Source organism: Artibeus jamaicensis, unplaced genomic scaffold (assembly GCF_021234435.1).
Source record: "Artibeus jamaicensis isolate MK-2021 breed Jamaican fruit bat unplaced genomic scaffold, CSHL_Jam_final scaffold_854, whole genome shotgun sequence".
In the NCBI taxonomy this organism is placed as follows: domain Eukaryota; kingdom Metazoa; phylum Chordata; class Mammalia; order Chiroptera; family Phyllostomidae; genus Artibeus; species Artibeus jamaicensis.
The window spans coordinates 798,222-813,555 of NW_026522058.1; the positions used below are offsets into that span (position 1 = coordinate 798,222).

Below are 15,334 nucleotides of genomic sequence, written 5' to 3' on the forward strand. Positions count from 1 at the left end.
TTTTCACAGATGTCCAAATGCATCGACATTTGAATGACAGGTCATAACAAAGGGGCTAGTAAAGTGCCTTCCAGGTCCTCCTTTGTTACTAATGGCATGTCCAACAGCAAAGGAGGTGCAGAAGTCCTGGGATGTGATGACTCTAGGGGTTCTGTCTTAGGCAATTCACTGACAAAAGCAAAGAAAACAGAAGGACTATCCAGTACAAACCCCAATATTTATTTTTTCATCTCTAATAAATTCTTGTTGCCTCTCACTTTAGCCTTTTATTTTGGGGTTAACAACCCCATAAAAACTAGACAAGAATTCTCTGAACAAACTCTGGGATTCCAAATAGTCATTTATTAGTATCACCTACTGAGAGAAGGAGTCCAAAATTCTGGGCAAGAAGAATGATCCTGCGGGACTGGAAAAGACCTCAGAATGTCTGATTTAAGAAGCCAATATTTTAAATAAGACTTAAATTTTTTTCTAAATGGAGAAGTAACACATATTTAGTACAGAAATTTTGAGATATTTGGGGAAAAATCACAAAACCAAAAAAATATTCACCTATAATCTCACCAACCAAAGACAAACACTCTTCACATTTACTAATTTCTAACCAGTGTTTTTCTATGATTATATTAAAAAATATATATATATGAAGTAATACATAATATTTTATGTTCTGCTTTTTTTGTTTAGCAATATGAAAGGTGTGTTTCCTCATTCCTGTAAACTTTCTTTTGAAGTGTAATTTGTACTGGCAGCAGCAGAGATTTGCATCCTAGGTGATGTCATCATTGTTGAGTATTTTCAGTCATTTTCTCTACTCAGGACACCCGACTGAGAGCTGATAACTGTTTGAAATTTTGCCCTCAGTGGTAGCCTTTCTTCCTTTTTTAAAAAATTATATTTTAGTGTTTATGCTGTAACAATGGTCCCACTTTTTCCCTGTTCCACCCAGCAACCTCCTCCTTCTCAGGCAATCCCCACACCATTGCCCATGTCCTTACATCATGCCTATATGTTCTGTTAGCAGCCTTTCTTGTTGTGCTGGTTCAAGTGCAAGTGATTACCAGAGCGAGAACTTGTTCTTAACGTTCTTGTTCTTTGTTTTAAGAGTGTTAACAACATCCCTCATTCATAGCCAAACAAAAATGAGGTTCTAGAGTGTAAATTTGGAGGTGGTATATTAAATACTAAAGAGAAAGAGCATGAAGATTAAGGTAAACCGAGAAATCTATTCTTTGACCGTTAGATGGTATTTATGCTGGATGAATTTTCTGTTTATTTCTCAATTATCCTCCAGCGGTGAGTCAGTAATCAAGAAACTTCCAGCTGATCTGCTGTCTTTATAGGAAGAAATTCACCGGGGTTCAGGTGGTGCAGCACCCCCTGCGGGCCAATGAGGCAGCCATAGGCACAGAGTTCCATGGCCAGCCACCTCTCCCCAAGGTAAGGGCTCCTTAGGATGCTCTGCCCAGAGATCAGGGTTTGTTTCTGTAAAGGAAGTGGCTTTCCATCTCTGACATATTTCCTAATCCCCTCCCCATAAAACAACTGGGGAAAAGGGAGCTGAAGGTTGGAGAGAAGGATCTTGACACTAGAAGCTGGGCAGGACCAGTGCCACAAGGAGTTCTTAGAGCAGTTCCTGGGTAGCTGGGCTCGGGTAGCCTCTGGGTGAGTGCAAAGCTTTTCCAGAGTAGATGAGGTCACATGAGATCCCTCCCCTCCACTTCCCCACCTACATCGTGCCCTGCTTCAAAAAACAAAACATAGTGACAGGAGTTGCTCATTGCCTCCCCACCTTCACTTCACCGCAGTGCTCCAATGAAGTGCCTTCTATTGAAGATACTTCTTATTCAGGCCTACATTTTTCTTTTCTGTGCCATTCCTCACCTTTTCCTAGTCACATGGAGAAACTTGCTGTTTTCTAAAGACAGTGCTCTACTGAGAGTGTCTACTTCTCTCTCTTGCTTTTTTTGTTATGAATTTTCCTTCCCCCATCCCTAATTTAAAACACACACACACACACACACACACACACCACTAAAATGAAAACTATCCTTAAAAGTCTTCTCCAAGGTAATCTTTGCTCTGAAACCTTTCCTGATTTCCCTCACTCCACCCTTTTTCTCACATTGTTTTCTGATAACTCTGTCTTCACATGTACCAGAGCTCTTATCAAGGTTTGGTTTGTATTACAACTCCAGGGGCTGCTTCTCTTAGGAGGATTCTGAGCACTTTACTTGGGTCTACAACAAAGCCCTTGAATTAACTGCTTAATTCTTCTCAGGAGAAGACAAGGTCTGTGACTCTGGTGGAGACTGCAGATTCCAGGCTCCCAGGTCCCTCGTGTGTCCCACCTTCCTCTCCTATCAGCTGTTTCCTTTCACACAGAAGTCCAGGTCAATAATTAATGCCACTGTGATAAGTTATCAGAAGAGCTGGCACAATAGGGAATGAAGACACTGGTCCCACTCTCCTAAAATGGGTGAAACCAAGGAGACTACTGAACCCCCTAGGCTGAAAGGTGATTAGGTCTTCTATCAGGAACCACAGAGACCCAAGTCTTCATCTTTCCTCAGATACCCTGAGCAATATCTGACCTCCAATTAAGAAGACTCAGGGCTGGCACTTGGGGTGAGAAAGGACACAGGAGAGCTCTGTCCTTGGGGCTGAGGAAAACTGATAGTGTGGAGAGGCTGGGAGGGTGAGGGGGAGACTGGAGCCCTTCTCTGTGTGTTCTAGAGACCATGCTATTGGCTACACCTGGTGGGTTCACACACACATCAGAGTCACTGTCTGGGAAAGTGCAACCTGTACCTGGTTGGCCTCAAACAGGGGCTCAGATGTTGTAACCCCTTTCTTTCCCAGTTCACACTGTTGGATGTATAGAAGTGAAATGAGCTTAGAAAGAGAAATGAGAAATCTTATAAAGTGGGAATCATCAACAGGAATGATAACCTGCACACCCTTCAAAGCCTTTTGCCCTTTAGTCATTGTCATGTGAGATGAAATATTGGGGTGTGGGCAGGAGGCTGGAATTTGGAGAAGATTGTACAATGTTTCACTAAGGAAAGGCTTTCTCAACTGAGGCCTATACTGCATAGATTTGTGACAGGATTGAGGTGCCAAGCTGTTTGTCCCCTAAGAGGCTCTTTAGTATCATAGGGTCATGAAGTATCCCAAATTACTCTAATCCAAATTGACCTTTGTCTCCATAGAGTTAGCTCCAGAGAGTCTGGAGCCTCACTCCTAGAGAGGAATCAGAAAAATTGTGCATAACTTGGAACAGGAGCAGGTATACTACTTGAGAGAAAAGTGTGAGACACACGAGAGGAGTGGGTGAGCCCTTGCCACTCAGCCTCTCTCTAAGGAGGCTCCTTGGGCACCACAGCCCACAGAGGCCCTGTAACTCTAATCTTCCTGGTCTGCCTTTGGCTCTAGAAGGATTTCAGAGGGTAAATTCTAGGCATCCATCAAGGTGCAAAAAATGTACTTCCCTTTATTTTCCCACCTGTGCCTGGTTTCAGGCCAGTCACTGATGTGGCTTCATGATGTCCTATGTTTTTGGGAACCTGATTGACCACTCAAGTTTATCCTTTCTCAACTGTCTTGAGCTGCTTCATGATAGGGGACTCAAGAGTTGGAAAATTTTAGTTTAAGGTAAATGGTTATAAACCTAGTAAGTAATGCACATGTTAAAGCTACTGTAGTCAGAAACTACAGCCAAGGCCCATCCTGGCTCTAGAAAGAGACAGCCAAGCTCCTGGGGAACTGCTAAAGATTATTGCCTGGGGAACAAGTGGAGGCATCTGGGTCATTGTGTTCCAGGAAGAGACAGATGACCACCACCTCTGGGACCAGCTAACTGTCCAGGGTGAGAATACTGCAGTTTTTAAGTCTAATTTTTTCTGAATTTCAAACCCCCTTTGTTCTCTGTTATAAAAAGGCTGACTTGGAAAGAAAATGTAAGATGGTCCATTAGGGTATGAACCCAGCATCTTCTCAGATCACTGGCCATCTGAATAAAGCACCCAGAAAGATTCAATCCCTGTCTCTGCTTATTGGGTTCAGTACAGGACAGGTAGCATGAATGTCTTTCCTGTCTCTTTTTCTGTGTCATTCATGTGCACATGAATAAACTTTGTCTAGTGTCTCCTCTTAATCTGGCTTTTATCAGTTAATTCAAAGGCCCTCAAATAAGATCCTAAATGGGTAGGAAAAATTTCCCTCCCAAACACCACTTAAGATGATAAGAGTACTACCTAAGGACTAACAAACAAAACATGGATGGAGGATGAGGTGGTGGGTGAACTACAGAAACATGAAACTAAAACCTTATGCCATGGTATGGCTTCCTTGGCCCCATTGCTACTCCCAAAGTCATACACACTAGCAAATAAGGTTGACTTGACTAAAGGTTTCTAGGATATCATGGGACAGAAAAATTTAAATTTTTTATTTAAAAAATTCTGTTCTTCCTACCAAGGTCCCTTTGTTTTCTCCTCTTCCCCTTTCTTTTTCTCCCCAGGATTTCAAAACTGGCTGCTATCTTAAGCTCAGGTTTGTAGCAACACCAAGATCTGTTACTTGACTCCACCTCTTGTAAAAAGCAATTCAGAAATCACCCAGTGTTATTCCTTTGTGAGAGATCTCAGCACAAAGAGATCACCACTCTCTGTGAACAATCACTGACCTACCACTTACCAAGGGGGGACCCTCCCAAAATGGAATTCATTTATTAAAAATTGTGTATTTATTCTTACAACTTTAAACATCAGTCACTTTCAAAGTACTCTCCATTAGATGCAATACACCTATTGAGGTGTTTTTTTCCATTGCTTAAAACAGTTTTCGAACTCCTTGATTTTGATGCCTTTTAGTCCTTCTGCTGTTTTTTGTTTCACCTCTTCCACATGGACAAAATGTTTCCCTTTGAGGACTTTTTTCAGCCAGGGATACAAAAAAAAAATGTTGCTCTGGTAGATAGGAAGGGTGGGGCGAGGGGGTCATGTCATTTTTGGTCAAAAACTGCTGAACACTCAGGGCATTGTGGGTGAGCAAATATGCTCCTAAATCACCCATTATGAAATGGGCAAACACCTTGAAAGAGTCTTCAAACAAACAAACAAAATTCACTGAGGCTGAATGCAGCCTGTCACAACAATGCCAGCTGGTACACTGATACAGATGGGTTCCTAGAACACTTTCCTAGCAGGGGAAGCCTGTACTACAAGGTACAAGGTGCCTACCCTCCAGAAGATAAATTGTGTTTTGGGGGTCCTCCCTCATGGATGCTTTCTAAACACGACTTTAAGCACTTTGCAGTTCTTACCTTCTTTCATCCTAATATCAGATCTAAGAGGTACATTATGCCCATTTTAGAGACCAGGAAACTAAGGAGCAGGGAAATAAATTAAGTTCTGTAACTAGCCCAGCTCTTAAGGTGCTAAACTAGAATTTGGACTGAGATAGTCTAAATCCAGATCATGGACTGCCAGACAATCCAATTTCTCCCTGTATGTACCTGGCTCTTGACCTGCTGCTCCAGCACTGGAGTTCAGAGCCTGTGAGTCCCTTAGCAATTTTAGGAAAAACATATTCAAAGGGAAGAAACTTAATGATTTTGATGTTAGGGCCGTTACTGAAGAGGCACCTGAAACAGAAGCAGTACCTTCATTTTGGAATGTGAAATTTTCTAAGCAGTTAGCTGCAGTAAATAAACAGCATTTTTCAGAATGGTTTTATCCAGTGGATAAAAGAGAGGAGACTATGGAAGTTCCCAGTTAGCAACAAAGCAGGTTTTGATGATGATGGTTCAGAACTTCATGGACATATATTTCTGGGTAAATACGTGGAGGATTTTCTAAAACAATGACCAGTTCACCACTTCATGGAGCTAGTGACATGTGACCTTTCCAATAACCCATATCTGAGTGTTAAACAGAAAGTTAAAATACTTTGAGTGGTTAAGAAGTTATTTTAATGAAAAAAACAGGACATTCTTTAAAAAGTGACATACAGTTCAATGGGAAACCATAGAAATCTTTATTTCAAGCTGTTGGAGAGTAATATAACTAAATAAAATAATTTTACTATAAAAATAATAAGTCTAGATTTTGATATTTCTCATTCAAGCAGTATCAAATAGTCACCCAGTAAAAAGAAATCTCTTTCTAGAAGGGAATTCTGCTGCTAAGAAATATGATATTCTCTATTTTTTTCTCCAAAAGGGATTTTGGATTTTGGTTTATCTTTTTCTACTCAACTCTAACCTATAGGATGAGTGGTTACTGTAGATAAAAACTGTCATACAGTCACTCAGGAGGGTTGAAGTGACCAGAACTGAGGTCATGAAGAGGCTTCCTTCTTAAGCAGACTGTTCAGGTACTCTCCTCCTCCTTCTCTAGCTAGAGACAGTTGGGTACTTCTCCCTACTCGCCCCTCACCCCCCCCCATATCCCCATCTGATAATAGGAGATAGGGAATTCTGGTCAAAGCCACTCCAGGACTCCTGGGTAGAGAGAGGACCTTCTTTTCCCTTCCTCTCCCTTGATTACATATTATGTGCCCTTTGCTAACCTCCAAGAGCTATTTGGACTTGGTTGGGGTTTGAGCATTACTGCTATAGTGGCTTTCTATGTTGTTCCTGTGGACCAGCAGGAACAACAGAGGGGAGCAAGGGCAATTCCCCGCTCCTTCCTCACAATGCCCTTCTTTTCCTCTAGGCTGAAACCAATATGCTCCTCCCCTATTTCTCATCTTGGAAGCCAAGCCCCTTTGTAATCTACATAAAGTCCACACTACAAGGATCTGGTGACTGCATAAATTGGTCTTCCGCTTGCTCTCGCCCTTGTCTGGAATCAAAGCTAGAGACCCAGGTAAGTGGTCCAAGAGGTGGTCTCAGGAGCTGCTTCTGCCTGAAAGTTGGAGAGGAGGGAGCCAGGGTGGGCAAGGTTAACAGTGTGAAAGCATGGGCTAGGGAAACACAGCTGGGGGCAGGACTGGGATGAGGAGGGAGTACTATGGTTGCAGAGGACCCATGGGGCTGGAGAAGGAGCAGCCCCAGGCAGGGTGCAGGCAATCATCTCTTTGGAATACAGTGGCATCCCTTTATGATGCCAGTGTCAGGCACTGGGTTGAGTTTCCCTTGTGTTATAGGACAACAGGGCTCTGTCCACCACGATCCTGGATGTCATGGTAGTATCTGGGATACAATTTGACTCATGGTTTGTTTAAAAGGATCTTCTATTGAGCCACTAGAGCACTGAGTACAAATGTATTTTATTTTTCAATTGTATTTTTAGATTAAAAAAAAAAACCCTCCAGTATTCAAAAACAGGACTGACAGGATTTTAGGTTGCTTTGGAGGTCACAACCCAGAGGGGAGGACCTCCTCTCTATGACTACTAGTAGTTAAATGCTTTTGGAGAAGAGTCTGTGTGAGTGTCTCATTACTTGGAAAATCTTGCAGGAAGATGGATGTCTTTCTGGCTGACCTGAGTGTAAGCCAGGGAGACCAAAGATGGGAGATGAGATTCTCTTTCCAAAGTAATGGTTTTCCTCTTCTCTACCTGTCCTGGCTAGGCTCCTCCAAGGCAGTGAGGGCAGCATGGCTCAGATGTCCTTCATCCTGTGCCTGCTGCTAATCCTGGTGCTGTTGGTGCTGGGATGGACCCAGCCTTCCCTGGGCAAGGAATCATGGGCCATGAAGTTTCAACGGCAGCACATGGACCCAGACGGTTACCCCACCAACTCCAGCTATTGCAACCTAATGATGAGGCGCAGGAAAATGACAGAGGGAAGGTGCAAGCCAATAAACACCTTTGTGCATGAGCCTTTGGTGGATGTCCAGGCCATTTGCCTCCAGGGAAACATTACCTGCAAGAATGGGCAGTCCAACTGCCACAAGAGCAGCTCCAGCATGAACATCACGGACTGTCGCCTGACGAATGGTTCCAAGTACCCCAATTGTGTTTACCGGACCAGCCAGAAAGAGAGGCAGATCATTGTGGCTTGTGAGGGAAACCCATACGTGCCAGTTCACTTTGATGCTTCAGTAGAGGTCTCCACCTGAGACCAGGGCAGTGAGATGCCCGACCTCATCCTGTCACCCGCCTGTCCCCTCTTCCTTCCTTGCCCTGTGGGAAATAACCCAAGTTAGGGCTCCTATATGATATAAACATGCTTCCCTGGTATGAGGTTTGCCCTTGTGTGGTTTGGAGGATAAGGAGTGGGTTGTGAGGAGAGCTTCGTTTTAATCACTTTACTGCTTCTTTCAATAAAACTCAGTTGCAACCACCTGGATTCCTGGATTCTGCACGTTCTCCATTTCTGCTTTCCTGCCAGAGGGTGAGAACTATAAATCTGGTTAACTTTGATGAGCAGCGAATAGAATCATTACATGCCTCATCTTTTGGCTCTTGGCTTTTAGAGATAATTCTTTTTTAAGATAATTCCTTTTCAGGTAGATTCCTTGATGTCAAGCATAAATTTTTAAATCTTGTGGAGGAAAGACTGTTCCATGATGTGACCCCTTCTCTCACTAATGAGCTGGACCAGACAGAGACTGTTTCCCACAAACCACCCTGAGAGACTGTCTGATCATAATTGATGTTCATTATGACATAAATCAGGACCCTTCCCCTGCCTCCTGTGACTTGCTATTTCCTGGAACAGGCCATTGTCCTGACCTGGTCAAGCATGTAAAGTAATTTTTATACCTGGTAGCATTCGTGTACTAGTATTCCTGATGATCTCTCCCCTCCCCCTTTACCCTATATAATTCTTTGGCACCTGTCAGGTGCTGCGGGGATCCATTCTGTCTTGCAGCCACCCAGACATGCCTTGCATGTAAGTTTCTCTTAATGACTAATTACCAGACTGGAGCGAGGAGACTATTTCATTGGTCTTTCCTTGCCCTCCCCTTAGGGACTTAGGATTCCAGTCCCAGGACTTTTCCCTGCGTCTGCATTTACTAGCAAGTGTGGGGTGTTTTAGATAAAAGGGAGCTACAGGGGACACTGTCATGCTGGATGAACTGACAGAAGGAAAATCTTAAACACTAAATTCTCTGACACAGAAGGAAGGACAGTGTGACCTCAGGAAGACCCTGCTCAGCCTCGGGGTTTGGAGGAGGAGTGTATGAAATTATAATCTTAAATTTGCCTTTCTTTCTTTATTTCTCTTTCCTTCTCTATCTCTTTCTCTGTCTCTCTCTCTCTTTCACTATTACTAAGTCAGAAAAATAGGGAGCATTTTTCAATCTGTTGAGATTTTTGCTTCCCAGCAATTGTCATCAGTTTGGCTCACCAAAAATTCTCTAAGAAAAAAAAGAAAAATAAAAATGGTCATTTCTTACTTAGAAAACCGGAACCTTCCATTTAGAAGCTAGAAGGGACTTTAGAAAGAAAATAATTTGGTCTCAACTTGTGTACAGACTTTAATTGGAAGTGCTTGCTTAGACTGCTGTAGAAGAACTAAAAAGTGATGTAGTTGAACAGTAGCATCTATAGAAGGTATGAGAGAAGTAAAAGGGTAGATGCCATCCATTTGCCATCCCTGACATAATGTAACCTCTGTTTTCTAAGGAGGAGCAACCTGAATCCCAGAAAAGTTAAGTGGCTTGTTCATGGCTGCTGCTAGTTAGTGGCAGAGCTGGGAGTGGACCCCAGGTCTTCTGGCTTCCAAGCCATCCTTTCTGACACTACAGTATACTTAAAAAACAATCCCCAGCCTCCCTGCTCCACCACGTGCTGTGGGGTTGTGGCTCTTTCTTTCTGGGTTCATAGGTGGTTCTCACAGATTTATCAGAGTACATGGCCTTGTGAGTCTCTTCAGCTCTTGGCAAAACTTCCTTACAGCCACTGAAAAGACTAGACTTTCATCACTTAATCATTTTATATGTTCCCCTGTTTATAGCTGCATCTGGCTCTAGACAAGGTCATAGGGAGAAAAAAGCCCTACTTCCAACCAGTTTGACCAGTTCTGTCATTGTCTTTACATACTACATTTATAAATACTGGAAGTGATATTTTTATTATGAAAGTGAATTCTTAGCCCTGGGGGCTTCTGTGTGAGGAGGAGGGTCTGGTGATGAGAAGAACCAGAGATCCCTACATTTCTGGGGTAACAGAGATCTCACTCCTTACCAGCAGTGAGGATGCAGGTGGAAAAAAGGAAACTTTAAGTTTCCAGATATGTTTCCTGTAGACTGATTTTTCTTAAGGTCATCTCACTCTTCTTTCCAAGTTTGAAGCTCCTCATTTCTCCTCCTGCTAGTGGTAACACTTTAGTGGAGCTTCTAAGAGTGCCTACTTGGTGTTTTGCTGCATCTGTACCTGCATATTCAGCAGCCATGGCTCCTGGGTCCTTGAACCTCCTGGGTGTTAACCTAAAAATAAAAAGCAAACATGAGAAGCATAAGTGTTTATCTGGGATCTGGAAAAATTGCAATTCAGAAGAACAAATTCAGGCAGAATCCTAAATAGTGTTCCCCCTTTATAGGAGAGGGGCTCAAGGTTTTTATAGAAAAATGGGAGAAAAATAAGTAAGTTGTATTTAAAAAGAGTTTATTGGTGCTGAATGAATAAGATTAGATTTATACTTTATGCATTGGCCTGGGATTCAGCCAGAATTGTATTTAATTGATTGGTTAGCGATTTGGTCATCCACAAAGCCCAATTTTATCAGTCCTTACAAACAGAATATTCTAGTTATTACCAGCTTCTTGGAATTATGGTGATTTGGTCCAGTTTGTAAGATAAAGAAAAATAAGACGTGCAGGGCAGTTCCTCTGAAATGGCTACTTTGGCTCTAAGTTTATGTGGCTCCACTCATGTTATCTTTCATGTGTGATATGAGACTGCTGGAGGGCTCCATGTGTGGAAAAAGGTAATAGGTGACAACAAACTGCCCAGGTTCAGACTTGCACAGCCAGGGAGACAGTGGGGAAGGAAAGTGGCCTAAATAGGTAGAGACTGGGAGAAGAAAGATGGACTCTTGTCCTAGAGGGGTCAGGCACAATCAAGAAGAGAAACAGTTGTTCGAAGACAAATCAGAGGCTTCTGTTCTGTGGAGAGGCTATTGCTACCCTACAAATAAAGAAGTACTAATCCTCCCAGTGCTAACAGCAGATTTGACCTTGGTCCTTGATTTCAGCTAAGACAGCATTCCAAGCCAACAACTCATGTGTAAATGAAAATTTAGAGATTTGCAGAGGTAGAAGTGAACTCAGAAGTCACAGAAGTAAAAGAAGGGCCCTTGGAGCTGAGGAGAAAGAAAGCAAAGATAACATTCTTGAGGGAAGAAGAGGGGTAAAGGCATGGGTGTTCTCCAGAGAGAGTGTGCCTGAGAAAAGAAGAGGGAGGGGAAAGGCGTGCATATATTCCAGAGAGAAAGAGCACACACTGGGTCCCTCATCTTAAGGGTTTTCATGTGTTTTCTAAAGGAAGCTATTTTAGGGGTCTCGGGGAGGATCTCAATAGAATATTCAACAGCTTTCCAGATGTGTCCTTTCAGAATCATGGTTTCTACTGATTGGTCAGTGCTTGGGTAGGAGGTCATTAATCATTGCATTTGGTCCTGATGTCCACTGTGGTGTCACGTTTGTCTGGTTTTGCTGTTTTTCTGGGCCTGGAGCTGAAACACAACCAAGGCCTAGATGTCATCTCTAATTTGATCAAATCTCTGTCTCTGTGGTCAATAGGCCCAAGCCCTAGTTTCTGAGATCATTTGATGTTGATCAGATCCTCATTGTCTTAGGGGCTTAATACCTCAGGAGTAGTGCAAAAGCTTGTATGGGAATCATAGAAGGTTTTTCTCCAGCCCCCTTGTTTGTTCTCTAAGGGAGTCTAAATTACATGACTAGTGATATGAAAGATCTAAACCATATGACCAGCAATATGCTAGGGGAGGAAAGGTTACCCTCGGGGTAAGGTAACCTTTGGGATCCTAGCCTATAATACTCGTTTTCTCTACTTTTGCTCCTTGCTAGGAACCTGGAACTTTCCATGTTGGTGATATTCCATATCTGGACTATACTTCCTGCTCTGCTCATGCCTGTCTAAATGCCTACCATATCACTGGAGAGTAACACAGGCAGATTAATCTTAAAATGGAGGTATTAACATGTTAAGATGGGTATCTGCTTGGAGACAGGGATGGCCATATCCAGTGAAGAATAATGTTAATTTTTAGAAGCTTCTTTAAACCAAGGAAGCTTTAAGAATTCCACACTTTCAGTGAACAGAGAAACATGATAGACATTTCAGCTCTTCCTTACCTCTGTAGCTGTAAGTGTATCTGATACAGTCGGCAGTTAGACGGACATGAGCAGAGCAGGAATGAACGGCTAAGCACAAAAGGTCACTAGGGCAGAAAGCCTGGGGTGTTTAGCAACAGGCAAAACTGGGAAAACAAGTACTGTGGGGTGACCTGTCCTACCCTCACATATTACTAGTCATGAGGTTTAGACCCCCTGAGCTTTCATACTGGTAGTCATGCATTTGGACCCTCGTCTGACCTTTCCCCCTCTGGCATGTCCCTAGCCATGTGGTAGACTCACTTAGAGGAGAAACAAGCCCAAAGTATAGCCTCATCTGACTTTCATACAAGCTCTTGCACGACCTCTCCCTTAAGCATTAAGCCCCTAAGACAATGAGGTTCTGATCAACATCAAATAATATTAAGAACAAAGCCTTGGATCTGTTAACCACAGAGACAGAGTTTTGGTCAAAGTAGAGATAACATCTAGGTCCCAGTTGTGTTTTAGCCTCAGGCCCAGAAAAGCAGAAAAACCAGACAAAGTGACACCACAGCTGACATCAGGACCAGATGCAATGACTAACTCCCTACCCAAGCACTGACCAATCAGCAGAAATTATGACTCTGAAAGGACACACCTGGAAAGCTGATGAATATTCTACTGAGATCCTCCCCTAAAAAAAAAAAAAACCTCTATTCAGCCTCTCTTTCCTTCTCCCTCTCTGGCATGCCCACCCCTTTCCTTCCCCCTTTCTTCCCTTAGGCACATTAACTTTGCTTTCTTTCTCCTAAGCTCCAGAGGCCCTTCTTTTGCCCCTGTAACTTGCTTCTTGAGTACGTGCAGCTCAGCTGGCCCACTTCTTCCATGGCTCACTTCTACCCCTGTGATTTTCTAAATAAACTTTCACTTGTATTTGAGTTCCTTAGCTTTGAATGCTGTCTTAGACGAACTCAAAGACTGAGATTTAACAACTGGTATTGTTCACCACCTACATATCGACAAAATCATAGTGTTTTTTCCCTCTTCTGGCCTGGCAATCCTCTTCTTCCTCTCTCTGTGGTAAATTCTTTTTTCAGTTTCAGCAACTAATGGTTCCCCAATGCAGTACTATATCCACAACTAAAATGAGTCCTTCAATTAACAGAGTAAATGATAATTATAGCAAGTTTCTCCTTTCCAAGAGTTACCTCATCAGTATTTGCATGTTGAGCTCTCTCTCTCTGTAAAATGAAAGCTTGCTCCCAATCTCCTCGTATGCCTTCTTAGACTGGTTCAGACCTCACAGAGCAAGTGGGATCACTAGGGCCTCTGAATCTACTTGCTCATGGCAGAAAGCACTTTAATATTGCTTTTGGAAGTGATCATAAGTCCACAATATTAAACAATTCTCCACATGCATTATTCATAAGTTATGATGGAGATACTACCTAGAAGGTATGTAACTCGTACAAGGTTTGTATGCCTCGTGCTTAAAAAGAAGATCAATGTTCAAAACGTTAGAGTTTGAAGGGAAGTTCATTGACCAAGAAGGTCCGACTCAAGAAGATTGGGGAGGGGGGTTGCCTTATAGCTTCTGCAAATCCATCTCTAGGGAGCACAGAATTCAGGTGTCTTTATGTCAAGGGAAGGGAGGAGGGTCGAGGCAAGAGGTGGGTGAGGATCTCAGACAACTAGGCATGACAGGGATCCAAGAAAGAACAAGAAATTTCTAAGTCCCTTTGTTCCCACCAGTCCATTGATCCCCACTGGATTGAATCCAGTCTGGAGAATCCTATAAATCTTTTATAAACTGTCATTACTTTGTACATATTTCCTCACCTCTTTAGGAAAGGCTCCTTTTGACAAGGGGCTGCTCTTGCAAAGACTCAAGCCTTAAGCAGAATTCCTCTAGTTAGTTAGCACATCTCTAACAGGAGATATTAACTCTAAAGGTGATGGGAGAAAATGCAGGTTAGAATTGAGACAGAGAGAACAAGCATTTCACTCTGTTTTAGGGACAGAATAAAAGTGTACCTCCTGAAGACTAGACAGTGGTACACCTGGAAACATCTCAGCACTGTATCCCAGGGGCCACTTTCTAGGGCACAAATCCCATAGTACCTTCGCAAACCATTCAATGAATTCACATATACTTTGGGTTTCTTTGTAGCTTGCAGTAGAGGGTGGGAAAGTGTTTTTTTTACTTCCCCCCCTTTTTGCTTATCCCCCCTCTTACTACCTTATTATCTTCTTAATTAACAATTAACAATAAAGAAGGCATCATTCATCAGAATGGACAGAGTCTCATTGTTAGGTAACCTTAAGTGCCAGGTTCTTGAGTCTCAATGTCATAGAAATAGACACTGAACTCAGTATGAGGTCAGGCACACAGATTTTATTGCAAAGAGCTTGTTCACAGGGGAGCTGACTAGAAAAGAGTAGTTGAGCTCTCTGAGGGGTTCTTGTGGATGTCCTATATAGGGGCCTTGTTGTCGGTGTAGTACTTCGAAATGCGGATGAGGTCAATTGTATCACAATCAATTGTTAGTCAGCTGGTGGCAGGTGATCCTGGGGAAGTCACAAGATGCTTCCCATAGTCAATGGACCATTCAAAGTTCCTATAAAATAATGTTTGCAAAAATATTCTTGTTACTCAGGCAGGTCATGGGTCCAGAGACTTGAGGTTCTGCAACCCACTGTGGGTTCTTGGCTTCACACAGTAAAGAATTCAAACACTAGCCAGCACAGAGTTTAAAGTGAAGATGAATTTATTAGTAAAGCAGGGAGAAACAGAATGGGCTACTCCACAGACAGAACATCACCCCCCCTTTAGAGAAATTTGTTTTTTTATTTTTATTTTTATTGTTTTTTTCTTTTAAAAAATTTATTTTATTGATTGTCCATTACAGATGTCCTATTCCCCCCCTTCATTCCCCTCCACCCTGCACACCCCCTCTCCCACCATTCTGCCCCTTTAGTTTATGTCCACGTGTCTCAGGTTCTTTAGAATCTATATTTCCCATACTATTCTTGCCTTCCTCCCTTATCTATTTTCTACCTACCATCTATGCTACTTCTTTTTTTTTAATTTAAAGAATG

The 15,334-nt window shown here is 42.6% G+C and overlaps 1 protein-coding gene across 1 annotated transcript; it reads left to right on the forward strand.

The window, feature by feature from the left end:
• The first annotated feature begins 6,804 nt into the window (after positions 1-6,804).
• RNASE1 (ribonuclease A family member 1, pancreatic) lies at positions 6,805-8,282 on the forward strand. Its single transcript, XM_037128590.2, has 2 exons — positions 6,805-6,872; positions 7,579-8,282. The coding sequence occupies exon 2, from the start codon at positions 7,604-7,606 to the stop codon at positions 8,066-8,068; it is 465 nt and encodes a 154-aa protein (XP_036984485.1). The 5' UTR covers positions 6,805-6,872; positions 7,579-7,603; the 3' UTR covers positions 8,069-8,282.
• Positions 8,283-15,334: the final 7,052 nt, after the last annotated feature.

Bases quoted from the DNA above. Each gene is read 5' to 3' on its own strand.
- RNASE1 (XM_037128590.2), top strand. From the start codon at position 7,604: ATGGCTCAGATGTCCTTCATCCTGTGCCTGCTGCTAATCCTGGTGCTG.